The sequence below is a fragment of the Triturus cristatus genome, chromosome 4_1, assembly GCF_964204655.1.
Source record: "Triturus cristatus chromosome 4_1, aTriCri1.1, whole genome shotgun sequence".
Classification (NCBI taxonomy): domain Eukaryota; kingdom Metazoa; phylum Chordata; class Amphibia; order Caudata; family Salamandridae; genus Triturus; species Triturus cristatus.
The window spans coordinates 2826703-2851863 of NC_140585.1; the positions used below are offsets into that span (position 1 = coordinate 2826703).

Here is a 25161-nt window from a genome sequence, read left to right on the forward strand (position 1 = left end):
TCAGGCACCGGAACAGACTCCTCCTGCTCATCTTCATGGAAGGAAGCATCCGACTCCACCCGTTCCGGAGTCGACTCCTTAGACGGATCCGATGACCGCGTCGGGGACTGAACCGGAGTCTGCTTCTTCGAAGGAGAACACCTCGGTGACTTCAAAGGTGATGGAGAAGGAGACAAGCATTTGCTCTGGCGTCGAAGGGGCGAAGCCGACCTCGACCTCGACTTCTTGGACCTCGAGGACCGACTTCGAGAAGTGTGTTTCCTCTTCTTGTGGTGCTTCTTCGACCTCGAAGACTCCGACGTCGACGACCCCCTCTTCGACTTCTCCTTCTTACTTCCTCTCTTCCCCTCACTGATCTTCTTCATGAAGAGCTTAGTCTTCCTCTCCTTGAGTGCCTTCGGGTTCATGCTTCTACAGCATCCGCACTCCTCCATGTCATGTTCCGAAGAGAGGCACCATAAACAGTTCTGGTGTGGATCAGTCATTGACATCAGACCTCCACATTCCCTACAGGGCTTAAATCCCGACTTCCTAGTCGAAGACATACTGGATTCAACAGATTAACACGGCTAAATTACAAAGTAGCCAACGAGCACTGGAAAAAAAACCATGTCAACATTTCCGGACAGTGAGTTTAAAACTGAATTAAGTATAGTCTCTGACTTGATTACTTTGTCCAATTGACAGGTAAATATGTCCCAACAAAGTCTATTCAGCTTTGGATTAAAAAAAAGTGATAAAGAAAACCCAGGAGAAGGAACCCCCAAAAAACCAACTGAGAGTGGGCCTTGTATCACTGCACAGAATCCTAACATAACTAAAAACAAAAAGTATGAAGCTGAAAAAAGAAAACAAGTTTTTCAGTCACACTGGGTGGAATCCTGGCCATGGCTAGCCCTGAAGGAAAGTCCGGCTGGAGAAGGACCAAAAATGTACTGCACTATTTGCGAGAAATATCCTCCTATAGCAGTCAGCTATTCGGGTTCAGGTAGAAATGCGTTCTTAAGTGGATGTGACCAGTTGCGCATTGAACCAATCAGAGCTCATGAAACTAGTAAGGCATATATGACATGTGTTTCATGGCACCGCCAGGAAATGAAAGAAACCGCTTTGCAGTCTCAGACTCCTATAGCTGGTACCTCAAATTCCAGTGTCCCTAAAGAGCAGCCCCTCATCATGCAAGCACTGCAGATACTGAAGGAGACCGAGAGAAAGAAACTGACCATCTTGTTTAACAATGCGTACCTAATTGCAAAACAAGGTAAGCCACTCTCAGACATGGACATCTTGTGTAGGGCTAAGAAAAAAGCAGGTGTGGATATAGGAGAAAATGATGCAAACCGCAAAAAATCCTCAGAGTTCATAAGATGTGAGGCGGATATACTTCGACAGGACATCAAAAAAATTGTTTCAAATACGCGCTTCATCTGCATTATTGCTGACGGAGGCACAGATAGTGCCATCACTTAACAGGAAACTGTGCTGGTGAGAGTAGTCAATGGTGGGAAACCCTACACTCTGCAGATCTTGTTCCACTTGAACATGCACATGCTCAAGGAGTTCTGGACGGTGTAGTTAACCCCTTCGACGCGCATGACGGAACGGTTCCGTCATGCACGTCGGTTGCGCTGTGCGCATGACGGAACCGTTCCGTCATGGCCCCGCCCGCGCACGGAATCTTCAGCGTGGCGCGGAAATCCGCGCCGCGCTGAAGAGGTTAAAGGAATCAAAAGGTTCTCTTTGGATTTAGTAGATATGAGGTTTACAGAACATCCAGGCCCATCACTAATAGCTGTCAATTTCGATGGTGCTGCGGTTATGATGGGATCTAAGGGAGGGGTTGCAGCACTCCTAAAGAAAGGCATTCCTTTTCTTCTGCCGTTCCACTGTGTAGCCCACACGCTTCAGCTTGGGATTCGAGATGCTGTAAAATACCATCCTTCTGTTTGTCAGTTTGAGCAAACATTGAAATGGATTTTCAAATTTTATTGGTATAGTCCTAAGAGGTGAAGAGATGCCTAAAGAAGTTTCAAGAATAATTGATGAAAACTTTGCACATTTCACCGATATTAAACAGGTTAGATGAGTATCCAGCAAAACCAGGGCTTTGGCAGCCATGCAGCAAAACCTGCAGACAGTGGTTCTACACTTGGGACTGGTTGCAGCTGGTAGTGATGATTCTGCTGCTAAGGCAAAAAAGTACCTCTCGGTTGTAACTAGTTTTACATTTATAAAAAACCTTTACAGTCTGAGAGATATCCTGAAGCCAGTGTCTCAGCCTTCAGAATTCTTTCAGTCTAATGAACTGCTTTTATTGCATGTTTCACCTGCTGTAGAGAGGAGTGCGTTGACCCTAGTAGGCCTACAAAGTGAGTTGGGTGAATATATGCAGCAGTTTAAAAAACTGTACCACCCTGAAGAAAAGAAGTTTGGACACATTTCTACTGATGGCTGGGAAATAAAGTTATCAGGACACTGCCCACCAACAGCAACAATCAAAAGTGACAGTGAGTTTATTGACAGTACGGTTAAGTACATCGATAAGCGGTTTGAAAATTGTAATTGCATGCTGGTTCAAGGGTTTCAGGCATTTGATTATACACTGTGGCCAGAAAGTAGAGAGAAACTCTATATATATATATATATATGAACTCTCTGATATTGAGGCAATTGGACAACATTTTGAGGTACTTTTCACCACAGACGAGAGGTTGGCAATTGTAGAGGAGTTTTGTGGACTTAAAACCCATATGAAAAGCTTTCAGGCCAAAGGCATTCCTGTATTGCCTGCATACTCCTCCGTGCCAGCAACAAAACCTTCCTCGTTGACTAATATATTAAAGCTTGTGGAGATGATGTTCACATTCAGCGTATCTACAGCAGAAGCTGAACGTGTGTTCTGCAATGAATATCATTAAGAACCCACTAGAACACGGTTAAATCAAGATGTTCTCCAAGCCCTAATGCTTCTTAAGGTAGAAGGTCCCAACTTTGAGGATTTTGACCCCAGCAGAGCTATTGATCTCTGGCTTACAACAGGAGGCACAAAGCGTGTGTGCAGACATAAAAGGCCACATCTATCATAACTTCTGAAGTATTGCTAATATGAGTCTTAGAGATGCCTGCCATGCAAGATCATTTATTGTTGTAACTTGTATTTCTATACAATTTCTATATGTTTGGATAAATGGGATAATATTGCTTGTCAAGTTTTTCTTAGAATTATTATTGCAAAGCATTTAATGGTTTACCAATATTAATAAAACAAAAATATATTACGTTTCTCTGTCAGCTCTTATGTTTGATGTGTGGACGGGAGTAGGTGGGACAAGTGGATTTTACAGGATATGTAGATCTCAGTGGCATTTTGTCACATGGACAAGTAGATTATTTTGAAAATTCCACACCCCTGTTGAGCTGGGGGTAGTGTTTTAGGGTTTAGCGTAGTGCAGTGGTGTGTGTTTTGGGGTTTAGGGTAGTGCAGTGGTGTTTGTGGAGTGTAGGGGTCGTGCTGGGGTAGTGTTTTATGGTTTAGGGTAGTGCAGTGGTGTTTGTGTGGTGTAGGGGGTCGTGCTTGAGTAAGTGTTTTAGGGTTTAGGGTAGTGCAGTGGTGTTTGGGCAGTGTAGGGGGTCGTGCTAGGGTAGTGTTTAGGGTAGTGCAGTGTGTTTGTGTAGTGTAGGGGTCGTGCTGAGGGTAGTGTTTTAGGGTTTAGGGTAGTGCAGTGATGTTTGGGTAGTGTAGGGTGTCGTGTTTTAGGGTTTAGGGTAGTGCAGTGGTGTTTGTAGTGTAGGGGTCATGCTGGGGGTAGTGCTTTAGGGTTAGGGTAGTGCAGTGGTGTTTGTGTAGTGTAGGGGTTAGTGTTTCAGGTTTTAGGGCAGTGCAGTGGTGTTTGGGTAGTGTAGGGGGTCGTGCTGTGGGTAGTGATTTTGGGTTTATGGTAGTATAGTTGTGTTTGGGTAGTAAAGGGGTTCGTGCTGGGGATAGTGTTTTAGGGTTTAGGGTAGTACAGTGGTGTTTGTGCAGTGTAGGGGGTTGTGCTTGGGGTAGTGTTTTAGGGTTTGGGTAGTGCAATGGTGTTTGTGTAGTGTAGGGGTTCATGCTGGGGTTAGTGTTTTAGGGTTTGGGTAGTGCAATGGTGTTTGTGTAGTGTAGGGGGTCGTGCTGGGGTAGTGTTTTAGGGTTTGGGTAGTGCAGTGGTGTTTGGGTAGTGTAGGGGGTCGTGCTGGGGGTAGTGATTTTGGGTTTATGGTAGTATAGTTGTGTTTGTGTAGTGTAGGGGTCAAGCTGGGGTTAGTGTTTTAGGGTTTAGGGTAGTGCAGTGGTGTTTGTAGTGTAGGGGGTTGTGCTGGGGTAGTGTTTTAGGGTTTAGGGTAGTGCAGTGATGTTTGGGTAGTGTAGGGGTTGTGCTGGGGTAGTGTTTTAGGGTTTGGGTATTGTTGTGGTGTTTGTGTAGTGTAGGGGGTCGTGCTGGGGATAGTGTTTTAGGGTTTAGGGTAGTGCAGTGGTGTTTGGATAGTGTGGGGCGTAGTTCTGGGGGTAGTGTTTTAGAGTTTAGGGTAGTGCAGTCTTGTTTGGGTAGTGCTGGGGGTAGTGGTTTAGGGTAGTGCAGTGGTGTGTAGTGTAAGAGAGTAGGATATGCTTCACATGGGTATCCCCACTTTTTGCTGGTGTTTCACTGTTTTTCGACCTTAGTCTGGCTGTGGCCCTGCTAATCAGGACCACAGATTAGCTGCTTCCTCTCTAAAATGGTTTCCATGTACATTAGGTACATATCTAATTGGATTCTGGAGTGCCTTATAAGCCCCCAGTATATGGTATTCTATGTACCTATGGCATACCTCAGAGGCCTACCAGGGGCTGCAGCATGTATTATGCCACCCCTGGGAAGCACTCCAAAATTACACCACAGGTCTGCTACTGCAACCTGGGTAAGGGTGTGCTTGCACCCCTTACTGTGGTATAGCCTACCTATATCACTACCTTATACAGACACATATAAACCTATAAGCCACTCCTATGGCAGGCCTTGACACCTGAAGGCAGAGTGCTTGGTTTTATGTGAGAGGGTGCCCAAGCATGAGCTGAGCCCCTCTGCAGCTTTCGGAAATATTTCCTTATGGCTGTTCTGTGATACAGCCATAACATATACTCTTAAGTGCATTATAACCTTGCGGTAAATGCTAACTTTGGGATGGCTGCATCAAAACATGTCGTGTTTGGTGTCAATACCACCCTCCCTCCCCCCCGCCAGTCCTGGCAGCGGGGTTAGCATTCCACCCTTCTAGAGGGAGAGACATGTTCACACTGGCTTAACCTGGCTAAATCTTTGCAATGCACTGGCATCACAAAATGGATGCCACTGCCACAGACACGGGTCTGGCCTCCTGCTGCTGGGGGAAACTCCGGCAGGGGAGGCCTGGACAATAGGTTTCCTGTCACAGGGAGGTGTAACCACCTCCCCAGACAGGCGGATGTGTATTGGGGCTGGGTGGGTGCATTCACAGAATGCTTTTGAGACACTGCCTGGGGCACCCAAGGTGTCCCTGTGCATAGCCCAGTTCAAACCGGTTGCAGGGGCACTCAGCCCCTGCTCTCCCTGCTCTGGCGTGAAACTGGACAAAGGGGAAGGGGTGTAACCACCCCCACCCCAGCCCACCCATAGGTGGAGCCTTAGAGATAGTCCATCCCCTAAACTTAGTATAAGTATAGGAATCTAGTCCCTAGGACTTTAGATTACCCTGGACGAACCTCTGAAACATATATCCTGGACCTTCGACTTTCTATCACGACTAGAAGACGGATGAAATCTCCCTTGGGGTCAAGGAGTGACTCCCCTGCTTGGCAGGCACCAAAGAAGCAACTGACCGGTCTGCATTGCTGAAGCTCCCGCTGGACGCCGAAGTCTTTGCATCACCAGTCGTGGTTCTTATACCACTTTTTTAGTATATGGTTTGGTACGCCCTAGGGCCCAAACGTGTATTTGTGCTTTTACTGATGCTTAAACACTTGAAAACTAAGTACTTCGAACTCCAGTCTCATAAAGAGACTAGAGGGGTGTGTTTAACCTTAAATACATATATTTTGAATATATAACTGGTGTGGTTGTCTTTTCATTTGATCATTCGAGAGATTATAGACTGGTAAAACAAGCTGCTCTACATTCCTTCAAGACTTAGCCTGAAGGCTGCTCTCCATAGCTACCACTGGGATAGCTTTCACATAAGGTTGTCTTTAACCATTCACCATAAGGGGTTGTTTGGACTGATACAACGTGCCCACTGGAACTCTAGTGGACAGCATATATCGGGCCACCTTCTCACATGTGGGTAGTGTAGGGGGTCGTGCTGGGGGTAGTGTTTTAGGTTTTAGGGTAGTGCAGTGGTGTTTGTGTAGTGTAGGGGTCGTGCTGGGGTAGTGTTTTAGGGTTTAGGGTAGTGCAGTGGTGTTTGTGGTGTAGGGGGTCGTGCTTGGGTAAGTGTTTTAGGGTTTAGGGTAGTGCAGTGGTGTTTGGGTAGTGTAGGGGGTCGTGCTAGGGGTAGTGTTTTAGGGTTTAGGGTAGTGCAGTGGTGTTTGTAGTGTAGGGGGTCATGCTGGGGGTAATGTTTTGGGGTTTAGGGTAGTGCAGTGATGTTTAGGTAGTGTAGGGTGTCATGCTGGGGTAGTGTTTTAGGGTAGTGCAGTGGTGTTTGTGTAGTGTAGGGGGTAGTGTTTCAGGGTTTAGGGTAGTGCAGTGATGTTTGTGTAGTGTAGGGGGCGTGCTGGGGGTACTGTTTTAGGGTTTAGGGTAGTGCAGTGGTGTTTGGGTAGTGTAGGGGGTCGTGCTGGGGGTAGTGTTTTAGGGTTTAGGGTAGTGCAATGGTGTTTGGGTAGTGTAGGGGGTGTGCTGGGGTTGTGTTTTGGGGTTTATGGTAGTATAATTGTGTTTGGGTAGTGAAGGGGATCGTGCTGGGGGTAGTGTTTTAGGGTTTAGGCTAGTACAGTGGTGTTTGTGTAGTGTAGGGGGTTGTGCTTGGGGTCGTGTTTTAGGGTTTGGGTAGGGCAGTGGTGTTAGTGTAGTATAGGGGTTCATGCTGGGGGTAGTGTTTTAGGGTTTAGGGTAGTGCAGTGGTGGATTCACAGTGAATGTCCTACCTCTGTGTCTGCCTCCTTTCCTTCTTTGGGCCTCCTCTTGGGACGTCTCCTCGAGGCGTACGATGCTCACACGTGTTGACGGCAGTGTGTGGTCCACCCACTTTGCGACCCTGCAGCATCTTCCAGACAGGTAGGGCTGTCTCTTCCGCCACCAGAAGACAGACCCCCAAACCCTCCAGAAATCTCCGTCACAGCGTCCTGTGGAGTCGGCATGCTGCAAGGTTCATCGTTGACCTCTCCCTGACTGACCACCTCAGGCCAGCCCCTGATGCGTCCAGCTTCTCAGTCTCCAATGTACCCCTCCTGGGCCCTGGTGCTGGGCGGGGACGGAGCAAACACTCCACATTAAACCGAGGTGAAAAGGATTTGTTGATGGCAGAAAAGGTGAGAGGTTGCAAAGCTAGAAACCAATGTAAGACTGTTTGGTATGAGTCCCGAGTGTTTCCTAACCAGACTAGTAGTGTGTGGTTAGTGTGAGGGCTTGGTTAGGCCTACGCGTTAGGGACCACGTGGCATCATGGTACAGCAGTAATGAAGGGACACCACACATGCAGTCAGGGTCTGGGCCGGAAGTCCCGTGCGACCTCCGCCCGTTTATAGTCTCTCTGGCCACGCCTGGCCAGAGAGTGATACAAAGTGTGTAGGTGCTTCCTGCAGCCTTACGCTGCATGCCGACAACTAGACCACTACATCCCATCCCAAATCAGTCCTTTTCTTTCCGACCCAACTGCGTGCTCCATGCAAACTCAGAGAGTTGGCTGTTCGGCTGTGGATTGGGGCGTAGATTATATTTGTGTCGCACAGCCCCTGTGCCCCTGGTCGGGCTGCCAGTTCCGGGCTCACATGGTGCTTCTGTCGGGTTGTTCTCTTCTGTTCTTGCCAAGGTCGGGGATCTCGGTCGCGGACTGACAAAGTGATCGATGTTCGGATCCATGTCAGCCATGTCGGCACAAGGAGTTCTTTCTTCACCTAGGCGATCTTCCTTCGCTTCCGGAACTTCTTTAAACCACGATATATTTCGGGTGACTACCTCGCCGTTCCTTTCTGCCGTCACAGCAGTACCTCGGACCTCCTGTACCAGCCATGACCCTGCCTCATACGGTGTTCGAAACTTTCCTCCAGGTCTACGATTTTTTATCAGCACCCGGCACCCTGGCCTCAGAGTTCGACTCTTCGCTCGTCTCCGTTGACTGGCTCTGATGTTGGTCATGGTCCTCCGGCGCTGAGCTGCAGCCGCATCGTAGGGTTCTTGTTCCCACGTGTCAGCCACCGGAAAACTGTCTCGCCGAGGCCCGGCCAACATTAGCGGCCACGGGGTCCTCTGGGTCGTGCAGTGTGGGGTGCTGCGATACTCTCGCAGGAATTTCTGTAGTACTACCTCGGGGTCAGCTTGTTCTGCCGTGGCGATGCGCAGGATCTTGTTCAGGGTCCTCATGAACCGCTCTGCTGTGCCATTGGCTTGTGGCCATTGAGGCGTTATGCGATGATGCTTTATTCCAAGCCGTGCCAGGAATTCCTTGAACTCACCCCCTTGGAAGGGGGGTCCATTGTCAGTCTTGAGGGATTCAGGCAGTCCAAACAGTGCAAATGTTTTTAGGAGTGCTGGGGCGAGGTGATTGAACGCCGTGGATGGTAGCACTTCCACACACGGGTACTTCGAGTAGCTATCCATCAGCACCGCGGTGACTCTTCCATCTGGGAAGCTTCCGAAGTCTAGGTTCACACTTGCCCACGGGGCAGGTGCTGGGTCCTCCGTGATCACAGGGGCCGGTGCTTCGGCAGTCCCAGTCAATTGGCACGCTCGGCAGTTCCTGACTACTTGTTCCACGGCTTCCTCTAGCCCGGGGAACCACATCTTTTCTCGCAGACGGGACTTCATTCTGTTCGCCCCTTAATGGCCTTCATGTGCCAAGCTAGTGATTCTCTCCTGCAGGCTTGTCGGGATGACGATTCTTGACCCTCGCAGCAGGATGCCGCTCTCCGTTGTACTTAGCTCATCTCGCACTCTCCATATCTTCCCGAGGCGCGTCATTTCCGCCTCATTCCAGCCTTGCACGTTGGTGAGGAAACCGTCCCACGCCCCTGTTTTTATGGTGTCTACCGTTCTCTTGAGGACCATATCCGAAGCCATGCTTGCGCTCACTTCTTCGCACGACACTGCTTGGGGGCACGCCCACTGAGACACCATGTTCACAAAGTCTTCAGTCTTCCTCTCCTGACACGTGTCCACCCTTCCTTGCTGGCTTGGGTGGCGCGACAGAAAGTCCGCCGGGTTTTTAGCACCTGGCCGGTATGCCAGCTCCATCTGGTACTGCTGAAGTTGTATAGCCCACCTCTCAATCCTTGGCGGTGGGTGCGGGGCCGTCCCTCGAAACAAAGGAAGTAGTGGTTGGTGGTCAGTAACCACTCGGAACGGGTGCCCGCTGACGTACAAATGAAAGTGATTGCACGCCCACTTGATAGCGAGGGCTTCTCTCTCAATTTGTGAGTATCTGGCCTCTGTTGCAGTTAAAGCTTTGCTGGCGAAGGCTAGCGGCACCCATGTGCCTGGTTTGGTCTCTTGGGTCAGGACTGCTCCCAGTCCTACCGGGCTAGCGTCCACGATCAGCTCTGTCTGCCGATTGGTGTCAAAATACACCATCGTCGTGCTGGCCAGCAACGCCGTCTTGATTTTCTGGAAGGCGTCTTCTTCTCTCTTGGACCATTGCCACCCAGCGTCTTTCTTCGTCAGTTGGCGCAGCGGTTCGGCTATGGTCGCCAGGTTCGGGATGAACCGTCCGCAGTACGTCGCCATGCCCATGAAGCTCCGTACTTCTGATGCAGTGTTTGGCGCTGGTGCCAGTTGTATAGCTTCCGACTTCTTGGGGTCAACTTTCACTCCCTCAGGACCAAACACGTACCCGAAGAACTCCATGGACCGCTGGAAAAATTGGCATTTCTCCTTGTGTAACGTCACTCCATGTTCCGCTAGCCGCTTCAACCTTGCTCTTAGTCGGCGGTGGTGCTCTTCAAGTGTGGCTGAGTGTATCAGAATGTCATCACTCACATTCATAACTCCTTGAAGCCCCGTTAGCACTTCCTTCACTGCATTCTGGAATATTTCCGCGGCGGATGATATTCCGAAGTTTAACCTGCGGTACCTTCGTAGTCCTAGATGGGTTGAGAATGTGGTAATGTACCTACTGTCCTTGTCCAACTTTAGCCGATGGTACCCAGCATTTAGATCTAGTTTAGAAAACCATTGTGCACCGTTGAGATCAGCTAGAATGTCATCAACGGTGGGTGTCAAATGTCTTTCTCTTTTGATGGCTCGATTAGGCATTCGCATGTCAATGCATATGCGGATCTTCCCTGGTTGACGAGGTTTTTCCGCAATCACCATTGGGGACACCCACGGAGTCGGACCGGACACTTTCTCAATCACCCCTTGCTGTTCCAGCTTTGCCAGCTCTTGCTCGACCAGTGGGCGCAGGTAAAACGGTATTCTTCTGTGACGTAGAGCTATTGGCTTTATCGCTGTGTCAATGTGTAACTTGACCGGAGGCCTTTTGATCGTACCTAGACCTTGAAACAACTGTGGGAATTGTGTTAAGATATCTTCCATTTGTGTAGTCTTGACCGCAATGGCGAATGTGACTAACGACAAGTCTTCTGCCGTGTGGCTTCCAATCAGAATGTCCGCTTCCTTGTCTACCACGTGGAACGTGGTGGTGACTTCTTGGTCTTCTGACTGCACGGTCACTGTTATTTTCCCCTTCAGCGGTAGTGGTACCTGGCTCCCATACGTGAGGATTCGTACTTTGGAGGGCATTAGTGGAGGTTTTGTCTTGAGCGCTCTGTATTGTTGGGATCCCATCACATTCACAGAGGCCCCAGTGTCTATTAGTGCGGTGACTCGTGTCCCTGTGATAGAGACTCCGCAAGTCGATTGAGCACGGCGTTGTCTCTTCAGGTCGCACACAAACGACAAGAAATGGCACTCTTCTTCTTCCTCCTCGGACGAGGATGCTTCGACATAGCGAGGATGCCCTGATCCGGCCCGTTGGGACATTGCCTGTGACGCTTCTTCTAGATGTAACTGTTTCACTTGCTTGTACGGCGCCTTTCTCCCTGTTGAGCCTCTCAGACGTGGGCCACCTCTGCACACGCTTGCAAAATGATTAAAGGTGCCACATTTTGTGCACGACTTTCCCCTTGCTGGGCAGCTCTCTGGAGGATGCTCTTCCTTCCCGCAGTAGTCACACTGAGGTTTCCGGGATGTTTGGGAGGGCCACCTCCCTCGATTGCCCCGTGCTACCGTGCGAAGTGCGTCTGCTCTCTCCATCTTCACAGTGACCGTCGGTTCTGCGGCGGTGTGGAGAGCCGCCTCCATCGCAGACGCTCGCACATCCGACAGCTCATGTGACCTGGCTAGGATGAGGATGTCCTCTAGCGCAATGCGCGGTTGGCGTAGAATGAGTGTCCTTAGCGTTTTGTTGCGACACCCTTGGATTAATTGAGCCCGGGCTTCCTGTACGGGGTCATCGTCGGTGTATGTGCTAGCCAACTCTCTCAGACGGGCGTGAAAAGCGTCCATCGATTCCCCTTCCCGCTGCTTTGCTTGTCGCAATTTGAACCTCTCATAGTCGGGGTTTAGCTGGGGATCAAAATGTGCGTTTAAGGCCCTGACCGCTGCATCATAGTCGGTTGCTGGTCCTGTATTTGGTAAGTGCGCGAACAGTTTATAAATTTCGTCTCCCGCAAAATGTAGCAGCAACGACCGTTTCACCTTGTCATCCGTTTCTCTCGTGGCGATGAAATAGTTGTCAAGGCGACCCAACCACACCTTCCATCTCAGGGACGCCGTCGCAGGGTCAATCAATTCACTGAAGGGAGGCAGGGCGCGGACTTGGGTGTGCGTCGGCGTCACCACGGGCGCAGGCGTCACTGGTTGTCTACTCGTGCTTGCCGCCTGGTCCACCATCGTGGTTATGGAATAGAGACTTACTGAAAATTAGCCGTCGTGGAGAAACCCCCACCGTAGGGGTGAATTGAAATTAGGTGTGGTCACCACGTGCTGCGCTGCGGCGAGACAGTGCACCCTCAGCCCCAAACTGCGATCACACCAGTGCACAGAACCACCTCTCCTGGTTGGCCGTGCCACCTAGGCCAAAACTTATGCTGGGAGCCCAACAGTCACAATGTTCATGCCACCACACTTTGCTTGTGCCAGTGTTTGATGATGACGACTATTTTATCGTTTTAAGTTATTTATTTATTTTTCCCTTTTTTTGTCACAGCCAATGCTTGATGATTAAGGTGGTGGTATCGCTGCTTTGCACGAAGCTTGCTGGCTCCCCTCTTCCGCGCTCAGGGAAGGCACACAAACACCCAGCAGGTCAGGGGGCATACACGCGCGGCGCGCGGGGAGCAGCACAGGCAGAAGGATCCGGTGCGCATGAGCAGGCCTCAGCGCGTGCACCAACAGCCCGTCTCACCGTCAGATGGGCGGCCTCCTCATCGCGCGTGACTGGCGCTGCCGGCCTCAGAGGGAAGGACGAGGACGCGGGATTGCTTCATCGGCACATGGGCACATCACAGCATCGGGCAGGCAGTCCGGAGGCCCAGGGCAGCAAGGCAGGTCAGAGTCGGGATCGCACCCGCATCACCAGGGCAACGATCGCTGCGGCAGCCAGTTACCTCTGCCACCGGGGCACACGCGCGTCGAAGCGCAGGACATGTAGCGCCCACCCTCGTCGCCAGTGTGAGGGCTTGGTTAGGCCTATGCGTTAGGGACCACGTGGCATCATGGTACAGCAGTAATGAAGGGACACCACACATGCAGTCAGGGTCTGGGCCGGAAGTCCCGTGCAACCTCCGCCCGTTTATTTATAGTCTCTCTGGCCACGCCTGGCCAGAGAGTGATACAAGGTGTGTACGCTGCATGCCGACAACTAGACCGCTACAGTTAGTACAGATAGAAAGGTGCCCCCAAAGTAGCTAATATCTCCGAGATTCTGCTACCACTTAAAAGCCAAACATTCTTTCTTTATTTTTGCTTCGTTTATTTTACGTGGCAACAGGTTCATGCTAAAGTAGCATTTCATGTATGACGGGGACATTCTGTGACAGGAGAACTCGTAAACCCACCCCAGCAGCATCAGTCTGCAACAAAAAAGGACCCAGAGCTGGGGTCCTGAAGCAGAGGGTCACATGTCAATATTTTCTTTAACTGGGCAAAGGCTCAGAGCAATACGTTTGGCGCTTTCTTTTCTAACCAAGCAGGACGGAGGCGAGCAACATCCGACTTTGCAGGACTACTTCTTCGTAATCACCCACAAAACCTCGAAAAGCTCGAACTTTGTTTTCAGTGTTTGCTTGAAAAATGGCCCGTAGTACCCCCTCTTTGTCAATCTGGAGTTTTATTAACCCAATGTCGAGTGTGTATCCAAGACACAGCACTTCTCTGGAAATGATGATAGGACGTGGACTGGTGCTCGGCACTGGCGTAAGGAACCTTGAGGGGGCCTCCCTGCAAGGCACCTGGGGGGGCCCCCCTCCGGGCTCACTCAGGAGCTCTGCAGCCAGAGTGCTGTGCTGAGGGGTCCCCTGGAGCTTTGGGCCCCCCCCGCGCCGCGGGGGCCCGTGTTACTCCCCTGTGCTGCTCGTTTCACTGATCTCCGCTGCTGGCAGGTTTTCCATTTCTTGGTCTCCAGCTTTGCTTCTGGAATACGATACGGTTGTATCTGGGTCCCAGTACCTGGTTCTTGTTTATTTTGTGTTTAATGAAAGAGGCGTGGCCAGGAAACACTGGAAGCGAGTCTGTAAAGTGTGTGCACAAGTTCTGTAGACCCTCAGTTTGAGACACTGCTGGGGCTTTGTTTACTCCATCTTCTGCCGCAGTCCCGGTCGCTGGCGGCTGCGGTTGTAAAGCCCGGAAAGAGTCGGGCTCTTTCCTTACATTTTTAAGCAGATCCAGATCCTCGGTCTGTAGGGCGGGTTTCATATCTTGCTGTTCAGAGCTACACATGGCGGGTCCCGGGACTTCCTTCACTTGATGGGGTCCTTTCCACTGCGCCAATAGGTTATTTTCCGAAGTAGGTCTTAGGAGCAGGAACTTCCCTAGTCCTATTACCCTCTAGCGTTCGTGCTCCGACACACTGTCAGAGCCGTTTCCCCCCCTGCTTCCTCCCAGTCTTCCAGTGTCATGCCCAGAATGTTACAGGACAGTCTCTCAAACAACAGTTCAACGGTGTGGATCCTGTAAAAGTTTTGGGGGGACTCCTAAGGGTAAACAAGGCCAGTGGTAATGCTTTGCCGCAGTTCTTCCTGGCTGCACTGGTCACTTCTCAGAGCTTCTGTTTGTGGTTCTGTCCTTCAACCCCTTGCTGTTTGAGGATGGCTCATGCTCTTGTAATCTGTTTGATGTGAGGAACGTGAGAGTTGTTTGAACAAATGGGACCTAAACTGGAGTGTGGTCCAAATTGCTTTCCTTAGGGAGGCTTCTGCGAGCAACGAATGGCAACAGAACATCTGCGATGCGAGTCACAGGCGCCTCTGGGTACCAAGCGGCATAATCCGCGGGGGTGTAAGTGGTCCCTTTATACCCATGCCTGCCCCTTGGTAACGGATTTGGGGAACTTTTCAAATGCAACTTGGATTTTTTCGTTGCCATGTGGGTCATTTCTGGTAGTATGTAGTGATCTCTGCATATATTCCTGGCAAGCAAAATGAGTTTTGTGCGACCCTTGATGTCTCGCTATCAAGTCACAGTGTGCTAGTTGGAGGAACACCTTCCTGAAAAACTGAGGTACAAGAAACTGTTTTTCTTCTGTTTGAGGTACCACATAATATACTAACCAGCTAACTTTTGAAAACAGTGACTAGTGGTGGCCAAGGTACCATCACCCGCTTGGAGTAAGGCATTTTTTAGAATATATATTCTTTTTATTTTCTGAACGCAGTGCAGTTGTCAGTCTTAAGTTGGTCGTGTAACTTGGAGTAGCGTGTCTGGGTTTTTTTTCACTTCTTTTGACTTTAATACTTATTCTTTGTCTTGTGCGTTTTCGTGGTTTTGGTACCTCTGTTTTGGATACGTCTGCCTCTTGGACAAGATTCTGCTACCAGTCAGACATGGAGGGAATTGAAGGGAAATATTCTTGTAGGTAACCGAGGTAAAACTCAAACTGACAACTTTGTATCCACATGAATACAGGTGCCTGCCCCACGTGCCCCTCTGCAAGGCCCACAGTAGACCCCTCCTCTGCACTCCCACAACAGGTAAGGGTGTGTTGGTCTCTCTGGTGACTTCCTTCCATGGTACAGGTTTAATGCTCTGACAGCAGCTTTGTGCTTTGTGACCCCAGCCACCACTTTCAAACATTGTGGCCCCATTTAGGCCATGATTGCTCTGTATGAGAGAGGAAAGGGCTTTGGTCCGAACAATCCCTCAGCTCTACCTCAGCTCGTGGACTGAAATGGTTTGAACTTTAAATACCCGCTCTGTCCTAAAAGGCTCTGCCCTGTTGGGAAATTGTAAGTACAACTCCCGCCTCTTTTTCTGAGTCCTTTCTATCATGAGAGCATTCGCCAGAGGCCCTATCCCGTGTATAGGTCCCACCCGCCTCTCTGCACAGAGCGCCGAACCCACAGAATGACTGTTCCGGGAGCTTGGTGGGATTTCTCCAACCCGTAAGGCTGCCTCTGACCGGAGTGAAAGACCTAGATCTGTCCATTGTTGACTGTGGCGCTTGAAATTCATTCATGCTTTGTAGGCGTTATACGAGGCCTCTTTTCTGCTGAATATATGGTTTATGACATTGGGAACTTTTGACCATGTTTTTTTTCTCTTTTGTCTGTTTAGGTGTTGCGACCTTGAAACCCAGGAAAGCTCTTGGAACGAAAGATGTTGAAGAGCCATCTGACCAGAGCCATGTAACGGCAGAGGGCAGAGAGCAGCTTGGAAGCGCCACTGCAACGAGTGTGGCTGCGGCTCCAGAAGGAATCCATATGGGTGCCGACCGAGAAGAACCACTTGTTGAGAGCGTGGGGGTGACAGGGAGTGCTGTTACAAGGTTCGTCATTGTGAATTCTGAAGTTATACCATTGACCGAACACGGGGCAGAGTCCTGCATCGAGGATCAACCTGAGCATAGCAAGATCGAGAGCGGCGGGAACTCCAAGGTCTGTGTTGTGATAGCGGAGCCCGAGAAGAGAGAGAGTAACGACGAGTCTAAAGCAAGGGGGAACATACTGGCACCAGAGAAAAACTCACAGATAAATAGAGGGGAGGATTGCTTTATTGTGAATCGTGAACATGAGATGAGAAGAAATGAATCATCTAAGGTGGTTTGCGTCACGATGGATACAGGCGATAGAACAAGAACTGAGGAAGGGGAGGATTGCTTTATCGTGAATCACCATGAATCAGAGAGGGGACCCAACCCAGAGAACTCGGAAGCAGCGGATGTCACCCTGGAGTCGGAGAATAGCTCAATGGCAGATGGAGGCGTCTCTTGCATTATTGTAAATCATTCTGAATGTCAAAGGAGTGAGAGTACAGGGAACGTGGAGGTGGTGTGTGTTACAGTGGAGCCAGAAACTAGCAATGGTGGGGATTGCACTGCCATGACTCATTCCTCAGAAGACATGAGAAGGAGTGCAAGACCATCAAAAGCGTTGCGTGCCGCCGTGGATCTTGAAGATAGGTCAAGGAGTGAAGAAGGTGTAGAATGCATTATCATGACTCACTCTGGGAAAGAAAAGAGAGCAAGTATAGAGAGCTGTACATCATTGTATACCACAGTGGAACTAGAGGACGAGTCAAAAAGTGATGACGGCGTGGATTGCATTCTCATGCCTCAATCTGAACAAGACAGGAGTCGGAGTATAGAGTGGTCGAATACTTTGTGTGTCACCGTGGAGCCAGGAGATGGGTCCGCAAGTGAAGGAGGTGTAGACTGCAGTATCATGAACTCCTCTGAACAAGTCAGGAGGGAGGGTACAGAGAAGTCAAAGGTAATGCGTGCTGCAGTGGGGCCACAAGATTGGTCAAACACTGAAGTACAGGATTGCTTTATCGTTAATCTCAATGAATGTGAGGAGAAGATAAAGGTCTCTGAGGAAAGGTGTGTTACTGTGAAACGTAAGCATGTGCAGAACTTTAAAGAACACGAGGATTTATGTGCCGTAGATCAGCTTCAAAGTGAGGGTCGCGCAAACCTGGAGAGCTCTGGGGCAGAAGGTGCAATAATGGTTGAAGATTCAGAGGATTGTATGATCATGGAGCAACTTGAGCCTGACAGACAAAACAGTAACAAGAGCTCCGAGAACGTAGAGGTTGTGACTGTGGATCCTGAAAGGCTGGTGGTTGTTGAACCAGAGAAAAGCAATGCCAAGGGCTGGCCCGAGACTTCCAAGCAAGAGAGCTTCAAGGCAGGGAGCGAGGCCGTGAAGTCCGAGGGCATGCAAAGGGATGGCAGCAGGAAAGCAACATCTGCAGTAGATGTTTCTGACCCTTGGAGGCCAGAGATTACCAGGAACTCATTGGAAGGACTTGTGACTGGTAAACAACCGGGGCTATCAATGATTGTAGAGTGGGACAAATACAGTGACGTGCAAAACTCTAAGCATGAGATGAAAGAGGACCTCGAGAACTGTAAGGTTGGGTTTTTAACTATGAATTCAGAGAGTTCATTAGAGGTTATGGAGTGGAAAGCTTCCTGTGAACACAACACTGAACCTGGCCTGAGGGAGGAAAGTGGGTACTCATTGGTTCAATTTGTAGGCATAAAACCGGAGAGAGAGTCTAAGATTGATGGATGTTTAATGACTTCTGCTATAGGTCCCTCACAGAGTCAAGAGGGCTCTGAGATCCATAACAGAGGGCCTGTGACCATGAGATCTGAACACAACAGAGGTACTGAAGGAGTTGAGGATTCCTGTAAAATAGATAACCCAGAACCTGAGAGGAAGGAGGTCAGCGTGACCTTGAAAGAAGAGTGTTTGACAAAGAATGAAGAAAGAGAGAGGAAATATGCAATTAGTCACTCAGAAGTGGAGAGTTCAGAAAGTATTACGAACTCTACAGTCAGGTGTCTAAAAGTGAAAGCAGAAAGTAAGCACACAACTAGTGATTGGGAGAAATCCTTTATCATACGCCCCCTGGAACATGAGCTCAGAGAGACCTTTGGGAACTGTGGGGCAGGATTTGGAACTCTGAACTCTGAGCGCACACCAGGGGCTGGGCCTGGAAGAAGCCTGGCCACTGCCGGCCATAATGAAGGGGCTGCAACTGTGAAGCCAGAGGATAGGCCAGTGGTTGTAGAACTAGGAGCGGCTTGGGTCATGGACCACCCTAAACCGAAGTCAAATGAGAACACTGAGAGCTGCCAGGCAGGATTTGGGACTCTCAAACCAGAGAGAATGACATCAGTTGAATTAAGGGAGAGGACATCTGGTAAGAGTCACAACGAGTGCATTGGAGGCTTTGAAAAATATGAAAATGTCAACAGACCAGATAACATCACACTTGATATGAGAGAAAACATTAAGAAAGCTAGGGTAGAGGCTCCACATGTAAGGCCTCCGGGTAGGTCAAGAAGTGAAGACCTAAACACTGAGGACCGTGATGAAGATTTTGTAACTGGGAAATGTGAGACTATATCAAAGACTGAAGAGAGGGTGAGACCATACATTAAGGATTATCTTCACTCTGAGATCAGAGCCGGCTGTGGGAACCACGGTCTTGAGTTTGCGGTACCCGAGGGTATGTCAGAGGCTGGTGCTGGGTTGAGTTCATCGACTCCGGATGCCCAGCACTCATATATGCAAAAAGATATCGAACAATATATACACGTGGATCCTCAGGCAGAAGAGGATAATACCTTCTCCAGCGCAGGTTTTGGTTTAAATAAAAGACAGGCGTCTTTACCATATGGAGTCCATTTACCCAGTGACATTACAAACCATTCCTTTCCTGGTGCAATCCATTCACAGTCTGAATCCCAAACTGAAAAGCAGTGTTTTGTAGTTGTGAACAATGAAATTATCCCAGTCACTGAAGCAGTAAGAGAGGCTTATGGCAGAGACGTCCCGCACGCTGAGAGGATGGAGAGCAGCAGTCATTCCTCTTCGAATGAACAAGACGTCTTCACTGCGGCAGCACCAGGTAGTACATATTTCATAAGGAGAAACCATGTTTTTATGCACATATGCTGGTGTCTGTGCCTGGTCCTCGATGGATGTTGGAGTAACAGGCGGTGGAGATACATACATATGTACACACACATACATTCTGAGTTTATGAATTGGGTCAAAAATGTCTGAAGTTTCACATCTGAGCAGCTGGAGAGCACTTGATGCTAATTTGGCCTCTTTCAAAATCAATGAATCAATGCAGTACTGGATCCCAGGAGATGACTGGTGATCAGTGGATCCATAGATATTATCACTGTATCCAGAATGATAAGCATGTCTGGGCGATGATCAGTGGACCCCAGGAGATCATTGGTGATCAGTGGATCCATAGAGATTGTCACTTGATCCAGAATGATAAGCATGTCTGGGTGGTGATCAGTGGATCCCAGGAGATGATTAGATCCCAGGAGATGACTGGTGATCAGTGGATTCATAGAGATGATCACTGCATCCAGAATGATAAGCATATCTGGCTGATGATCAGTGGATCCCAGGAGATCATTGGTGATCAGTGGATCCATAGAAATTTTCAATGCATCCAGAATGATCATGTCTGGGTGATGATCAGTGGATCCCAGGAGATCATTGGTGATCAGTGGATCCATAGAGATGATTACTGTATCCAGAATGATAAGCATATGTGGGTGGTGATCAGTGAATAAAAGAAAGAACTGAATGAATAAATGAAAGTGAGGACTGTCCAAGTGCCACCAGCATGCAGGTGGTAAGAGGAACTAAAAGAGGAGGTAAAATCACAATGTCAGGGATTGTAAAGAGGGAGTGGGAGAGTTCCCAGGACTAAACTTTGGCACATCGACCATCATGGTAAAAGCGAAGATCACCAAGCGAGGGAGAATTAGCGACTGGACAGAGAATAGGAGAGCGGTTTGAATGATTTACATGTGAGGCGTAGGTGGTGTTGGTCACAGGCGTGGTTAGACGATAGATCGTACTGAATGCGGGACAGAATGGATTGGCCTTCGTTACCTTATACTTGGTGATGTCTAGTTACCGTAAACTCTCAGTGATGCCAAGTATGTGGCAGGTTCCAGCAGTGGCAGTGTATGCCAATTAACATAACCGTTGATTGCTGGGCTTTTGATGTCTGCGATGAGTATTGTTATGCCGCTCTCACGAATACTTTGGGCTTTGGTTTGGATTAAATAAACAGGGTTTTGAGACTTCTGAAAAAATTTCCAAAGTACTTCTTGGAAGTTACCCCGGTCAGAATGTTCCAGGAAGACTGACATGGATATTTACACGTACCTAATTGGAGCAGGTGTATATGTGTTTACGCATGCATTAATATACCACTTCAGAGTCTTTGCACTTACTAACATTTTTCCTCCGTAGTGAAAGTATTTGGACATGTGTGAAAAGCTTCCACGTTTTCATGTGTTCACCTGCTTTGGCAGTTATCCTTGACACGAATCACCCACTCTTGCTTCATGCAGATGTTTTTTACTTGTGAGTAGATCCAATTATCAGTGTCCTTCCACGTGTTACAGAGAGTAAACGTGAGTTCGCCTTCTTAACTAAGGGTCAATTCAGATGGCACTTTATTTCGGCAGAAAAACACAGCCATAAACGCACAATACAAATATTAAAACATCATTAAAACATTTGTTATGTCCTCAGCTGTGCAAAAACGTAAAAAAAAAAAATTGCAAACAATATTTGCATAATAAAAGCAGACAATATTAAACCATTCCGAAGAATCTTCAGCCGAGCGAGGCCGGGGTTAGGGAGTCTGTAGGAGAGTAGGATCTGCTTCACATGGGTACCCCCACTTTTTGCTGGTGTTCCACTGTTTTTCGACCTTAGTCTGGCTGTGGCCCTGCTAATCAGGACCCCAGCCTAGCTACTTCCTCTCTAAAATGGTTTGCATGTACATTAGGTAAATTTCTAATTGGATTCTGGAGTACCTTATGAGCCCCTAGTATATGGTATACTATGTACCTAGGGCATAGGTACCTCAGAGGCCTACCAGGGGCTGAAGCATGTATTATGCCACGCCTGGGAAGCACTCCAAAATGACACCACAGGTCTGCTACTGCAGCCTGGGTAAGGTGGTGATTGCACCCCTTACTGTGGTATAGGCTACCTATATCACTACCATTGCACACACATATAAAACCTATAGGTCACTCCTATGGCAGGCCTTAACAATCCTGAAGGCAGAGTGCTTAGTTTTTGTGTGAGAGGGTGCCCCTGCATGAGCAGAGCCCCTCTGCAGCGTTCAAAGTACCTTCTCTGATCATATACTCATATACTCTTAAGTGCATTATAACCTCGCGGTAAATGCTAACTTTGGGATGGCTGCACGGAAACATGTTGTGTTTGGTGTCAAATGCTTTGGAATACTACCCCCCCTCCCCTCCCCCCCCCCCCCCTGGTAAAGACTTTCTACAGCCCTGGCATCACAAAATGGGTGCCACTGCCACATACACGGGTCTGGCCTCCTGCTGCTGACCAAAACTCTGGCAGGGGAGGCCTGGACAATAGGTTTCCTGCCCCAGACAGGCAGATGTGTATTGGGGCTGGGCAAGAGCACTCTCTGGTGCTTTGAAGTCCTGCACTGGGGGCACACTTGGTGTCCCTGTGCATAGTCCAGTTCAAACCGGTTGCAGGGACTACCTGCCCCTGCTCTGGCGCAAAACTGGACAAAGGAAATGGGTGTAACCACCCCTCTTTCCAAAGCCTCCCATACGTGGGTCCCTAGAGTATGTCCAACCCCCAAACTTAGTATAAGTATGGGAACCCAGTCCTTGCGACTTTAGATTACCCTGGACGAAACTCTGCAACATATATCCTGGACCTTCGACGTTCTGCTTCAACTAGAAGACTGAAGAAATCTCCCTTGGGGGCAAGGAGCGACTTCCCTGCTTTGCAGGCACCAAAGAAGCAACTGTCCGGTCTGCAATTCTGAAGCTCCCGCCGGACGCCGAAGTCTCTGATCCCCAGAGGTGGATTTCCAGACTTCCCCTAGGCTACCCTGAGTCCACAGCAAAGCTGAGGACCGTGGCTATCGTAGGTGACGTGGAAGCGTGACCCCTGGACACCGTGATCTTTTGCTGATCCATCATCTTCCTGGTCCTCCTCGAAGTTGTGCTTTGGGCTCTGAGTAGCCCCAGCCTTGAGCCCCTCCTGCACCGAAGATTTCTGGCCTCCACTCCACGAGTGACCCGTGGGCCAGATTCCAAGTGACTTGCCGTTGCCAAGGCTTGTTGGGTCTACTCTGGTCGCCGACACCGCAGCACTCGACAGACTTCGTAGGACAGCTCAAATCCAGCTTCTGGTCGTCATCGGAGCCTCCTGGACCTCGTGGCTGAAGAGTCAAGGCACCCGACAACTCACCTGAAGCACTCGACATCTGTGGGCACTGGACTATCGTGCCCTTGGTCACTGGTTAGTGACCCAGACTCTGTCCCCTCTGCTTTCAGGTTCCTTCCATCCTAGATCCAGGCTTGCATTGCTTCGGACACTTCTCTTCTTCACGGCAGCAGCACTTCCTGAGCAGCTTTCATTGAAAACAGCGACGTGACCCGACACCATTTGACACCTATGCACCCGGCTTCCCTGGGTGAGGTAACTTGAGTACCCCAGTGCTCCCATGGGTGTTGGCCCTAGACACCTCTAGGTCCAAAAGAGTTCGCTCATAGATATCCTCTAAGTGTCCTTAAACTCTAAATTTCCAACCGTGACTTTCCCCATAGAAGTTAACAGCGATTCGCGGCTGTGTTCTCACACTGCACGCATCCCCCGTGGGTCCCCTGTGTCACTACCTTGGGTGGTTCCTTGTGGTCCGAGCACTTCTACAGGCTCGAGGCCTTGTGTCTAGTTCAGTCGTGGTTCTTATACCACTTTATTGGTATATGGTTTGGTACGCCCCTGGGGCCCAAACGTGTATTTACTGTTGAATACTGACTTGTAACTTAAGTACTTCGAACTCTAGCCTCATAATGTTTTATCTTAAATACATATATTTTAAATATATACCTGGTGTGGTTGTCTTTTCATTTGATCATTCAAGAGATTATAGACTGGTAAAACAAGCTGCTTTACATTCCTTCAAGACTTAGCCTGAAGGCTGCTCTCCATAACTACCACTAGGATAGCTTTCAAGAAAGTTTGTCTTTAACCTATCACCATAAGGGGTTGTTTGGACTGATACAGGGTGCCCACTATAACTAGTGGACAGCATATATCAGGCCAACTTCTTACAGAGTCATACCATGGATTAGAACCCAGAGTTGACCCATCAGGTGGGTGCCCCTGCAGCAGCCTTCACGCGGATGTAGATTACGGCTTTAAGAAAATTGTTTTCTTTTAGCGATGGCACACTTAAAAAATGAGCAAATGCTTCTACAGAAAGTGGGTCAACTTACCTGTCACAGATACAACAGTGCCTCGGCACACATTCTGATGCCACAGACATTGTTAGTGGGACTAGAAACCTTGTTGAGTCGGCCAAGTAGTACTTGCAAAAGAAGGTGAAGTGGAGTAAACTCTCGGGTGAAGTCTCATCACAGGGACACATTACTAGGATCAAATTGACCCAGAGGAAAGCTTAAATGCCACCTCACGATACCAAACCTGAATCAGGCTGCAAGGACTCTGTCCCATGGCATCCACGCATGTCAAATACGGCTCCATATTAGGAGTAGTTTGCAAGTTAACTTACTCCCTTACAGAAATTGTAGCTAGTTTGCCTTCCTCGCTAACCTGCCTTTTCCTGGTTTGGAATGCTTTCCTAACCCAGGTTAGACCAGCTTTGGATTTTGTGGAGGGGGTAGAAAAGAGTTCCGGTCTCCCCAGGTCAGACATTTCATGCTTGATGTATTCCTCCAGGGTATGGCTAAGCCTCTATCTCAAGCAAGACAATCTGTGAGCACCTTCCTTTTAAGACCTGCATGCGGGTTCGCCCCAGACAGCACCCCATAACACCAGGGGGGCCAATTTGATAGTCTTCTACAAATCCAAGCCCAAGCTCCTGATGAACTATATAGGTGGCAAAAGCTGGGGGTACACCCAGGAGACATCGCAGAACCCTGTTTTTTTCAGTATGTTGGGCGGTAGTGTTGAAATATCCCCAGATGCCAGCTTCATAGGTAAGATTGGGGAGGCACTTGTTCCTGAATGCCTCCAGCAGATGGCCCATGGGCTTTCTACCGATCTGTGATGCTAGTTACAAAAAATGGGTATGACCCAGAGACGTCACTAGGCTCTGGGTTATTGACGGTACAGGAGAAAATGGTCCCAGGGGAACACAATTTAAAACAAACAATGATTTGTAATAACATATGTTAAATTACTCAAGAACATTTTCAGTTCAACAATGTTTAATCATATTGAAGCCATGCTGGAATTGTCATAACATTGCACATATCTAATTAAGTTATGCAGAGGTGCCCCAAGAGAAGAATATGAGGGGTTGGTGCAGCAAAGTGCAGAAGTGACGGTTTTTGAAAAAAGGAAGGGAAGTGACAATATATACATAAAAAAATACATACAAAGCCTGTACCAGCCTGACACAGGGCTACAAATACATCTACAAAGCCATTGTGTTAAGTTGGCGCTGTGAAAAAAGCACTGTTGTCCACATTGGCATTAAGGATAGAGTTGTCGACGTTTCGACCCCGAGAAAGTGTAGGGTGACTTAAATCCTTACAAGAGGTTCTTCATCAGGTCTGAGGGGGCACCTGAGGAGTAATGAAATAGCCTTTAGTATGTTGGTTAAAGAGGACTACTGCAATGCATGTCGCTGAAAACATACAAGGTAAACGAAAAATTACCGATGTCCACCAGTGTCTGTGGTGGGTAAATAGTCAAGAAGGGCCTGTGGGCTCACA

At 48.9% G+C, this 25161-nt stretch overlaps 1 protein-coding gene across 2 annotated transcripts in view; it reads left to right on the top strand.

Moving 5' to 3' along the window:
• Positions 1-25161, top strand: part of LOC146839252 (uncharacterized) — a 212419-nt gene that overhangs the window by 116802 nt on the left and 70456 nt on the right. For both annotated transcript variants that reach the window (XM_085651297.1, XM_085651296.1), the window contains exon 4: positions 15975-19280. In XM_085651297.1, the coding sequence (XP_085507423.1) occupies positions 15975-19280 (3306 nt within the window). The remainder of the gene's footprint in view (positions 1-15974; positions 19281-25161) is intronic.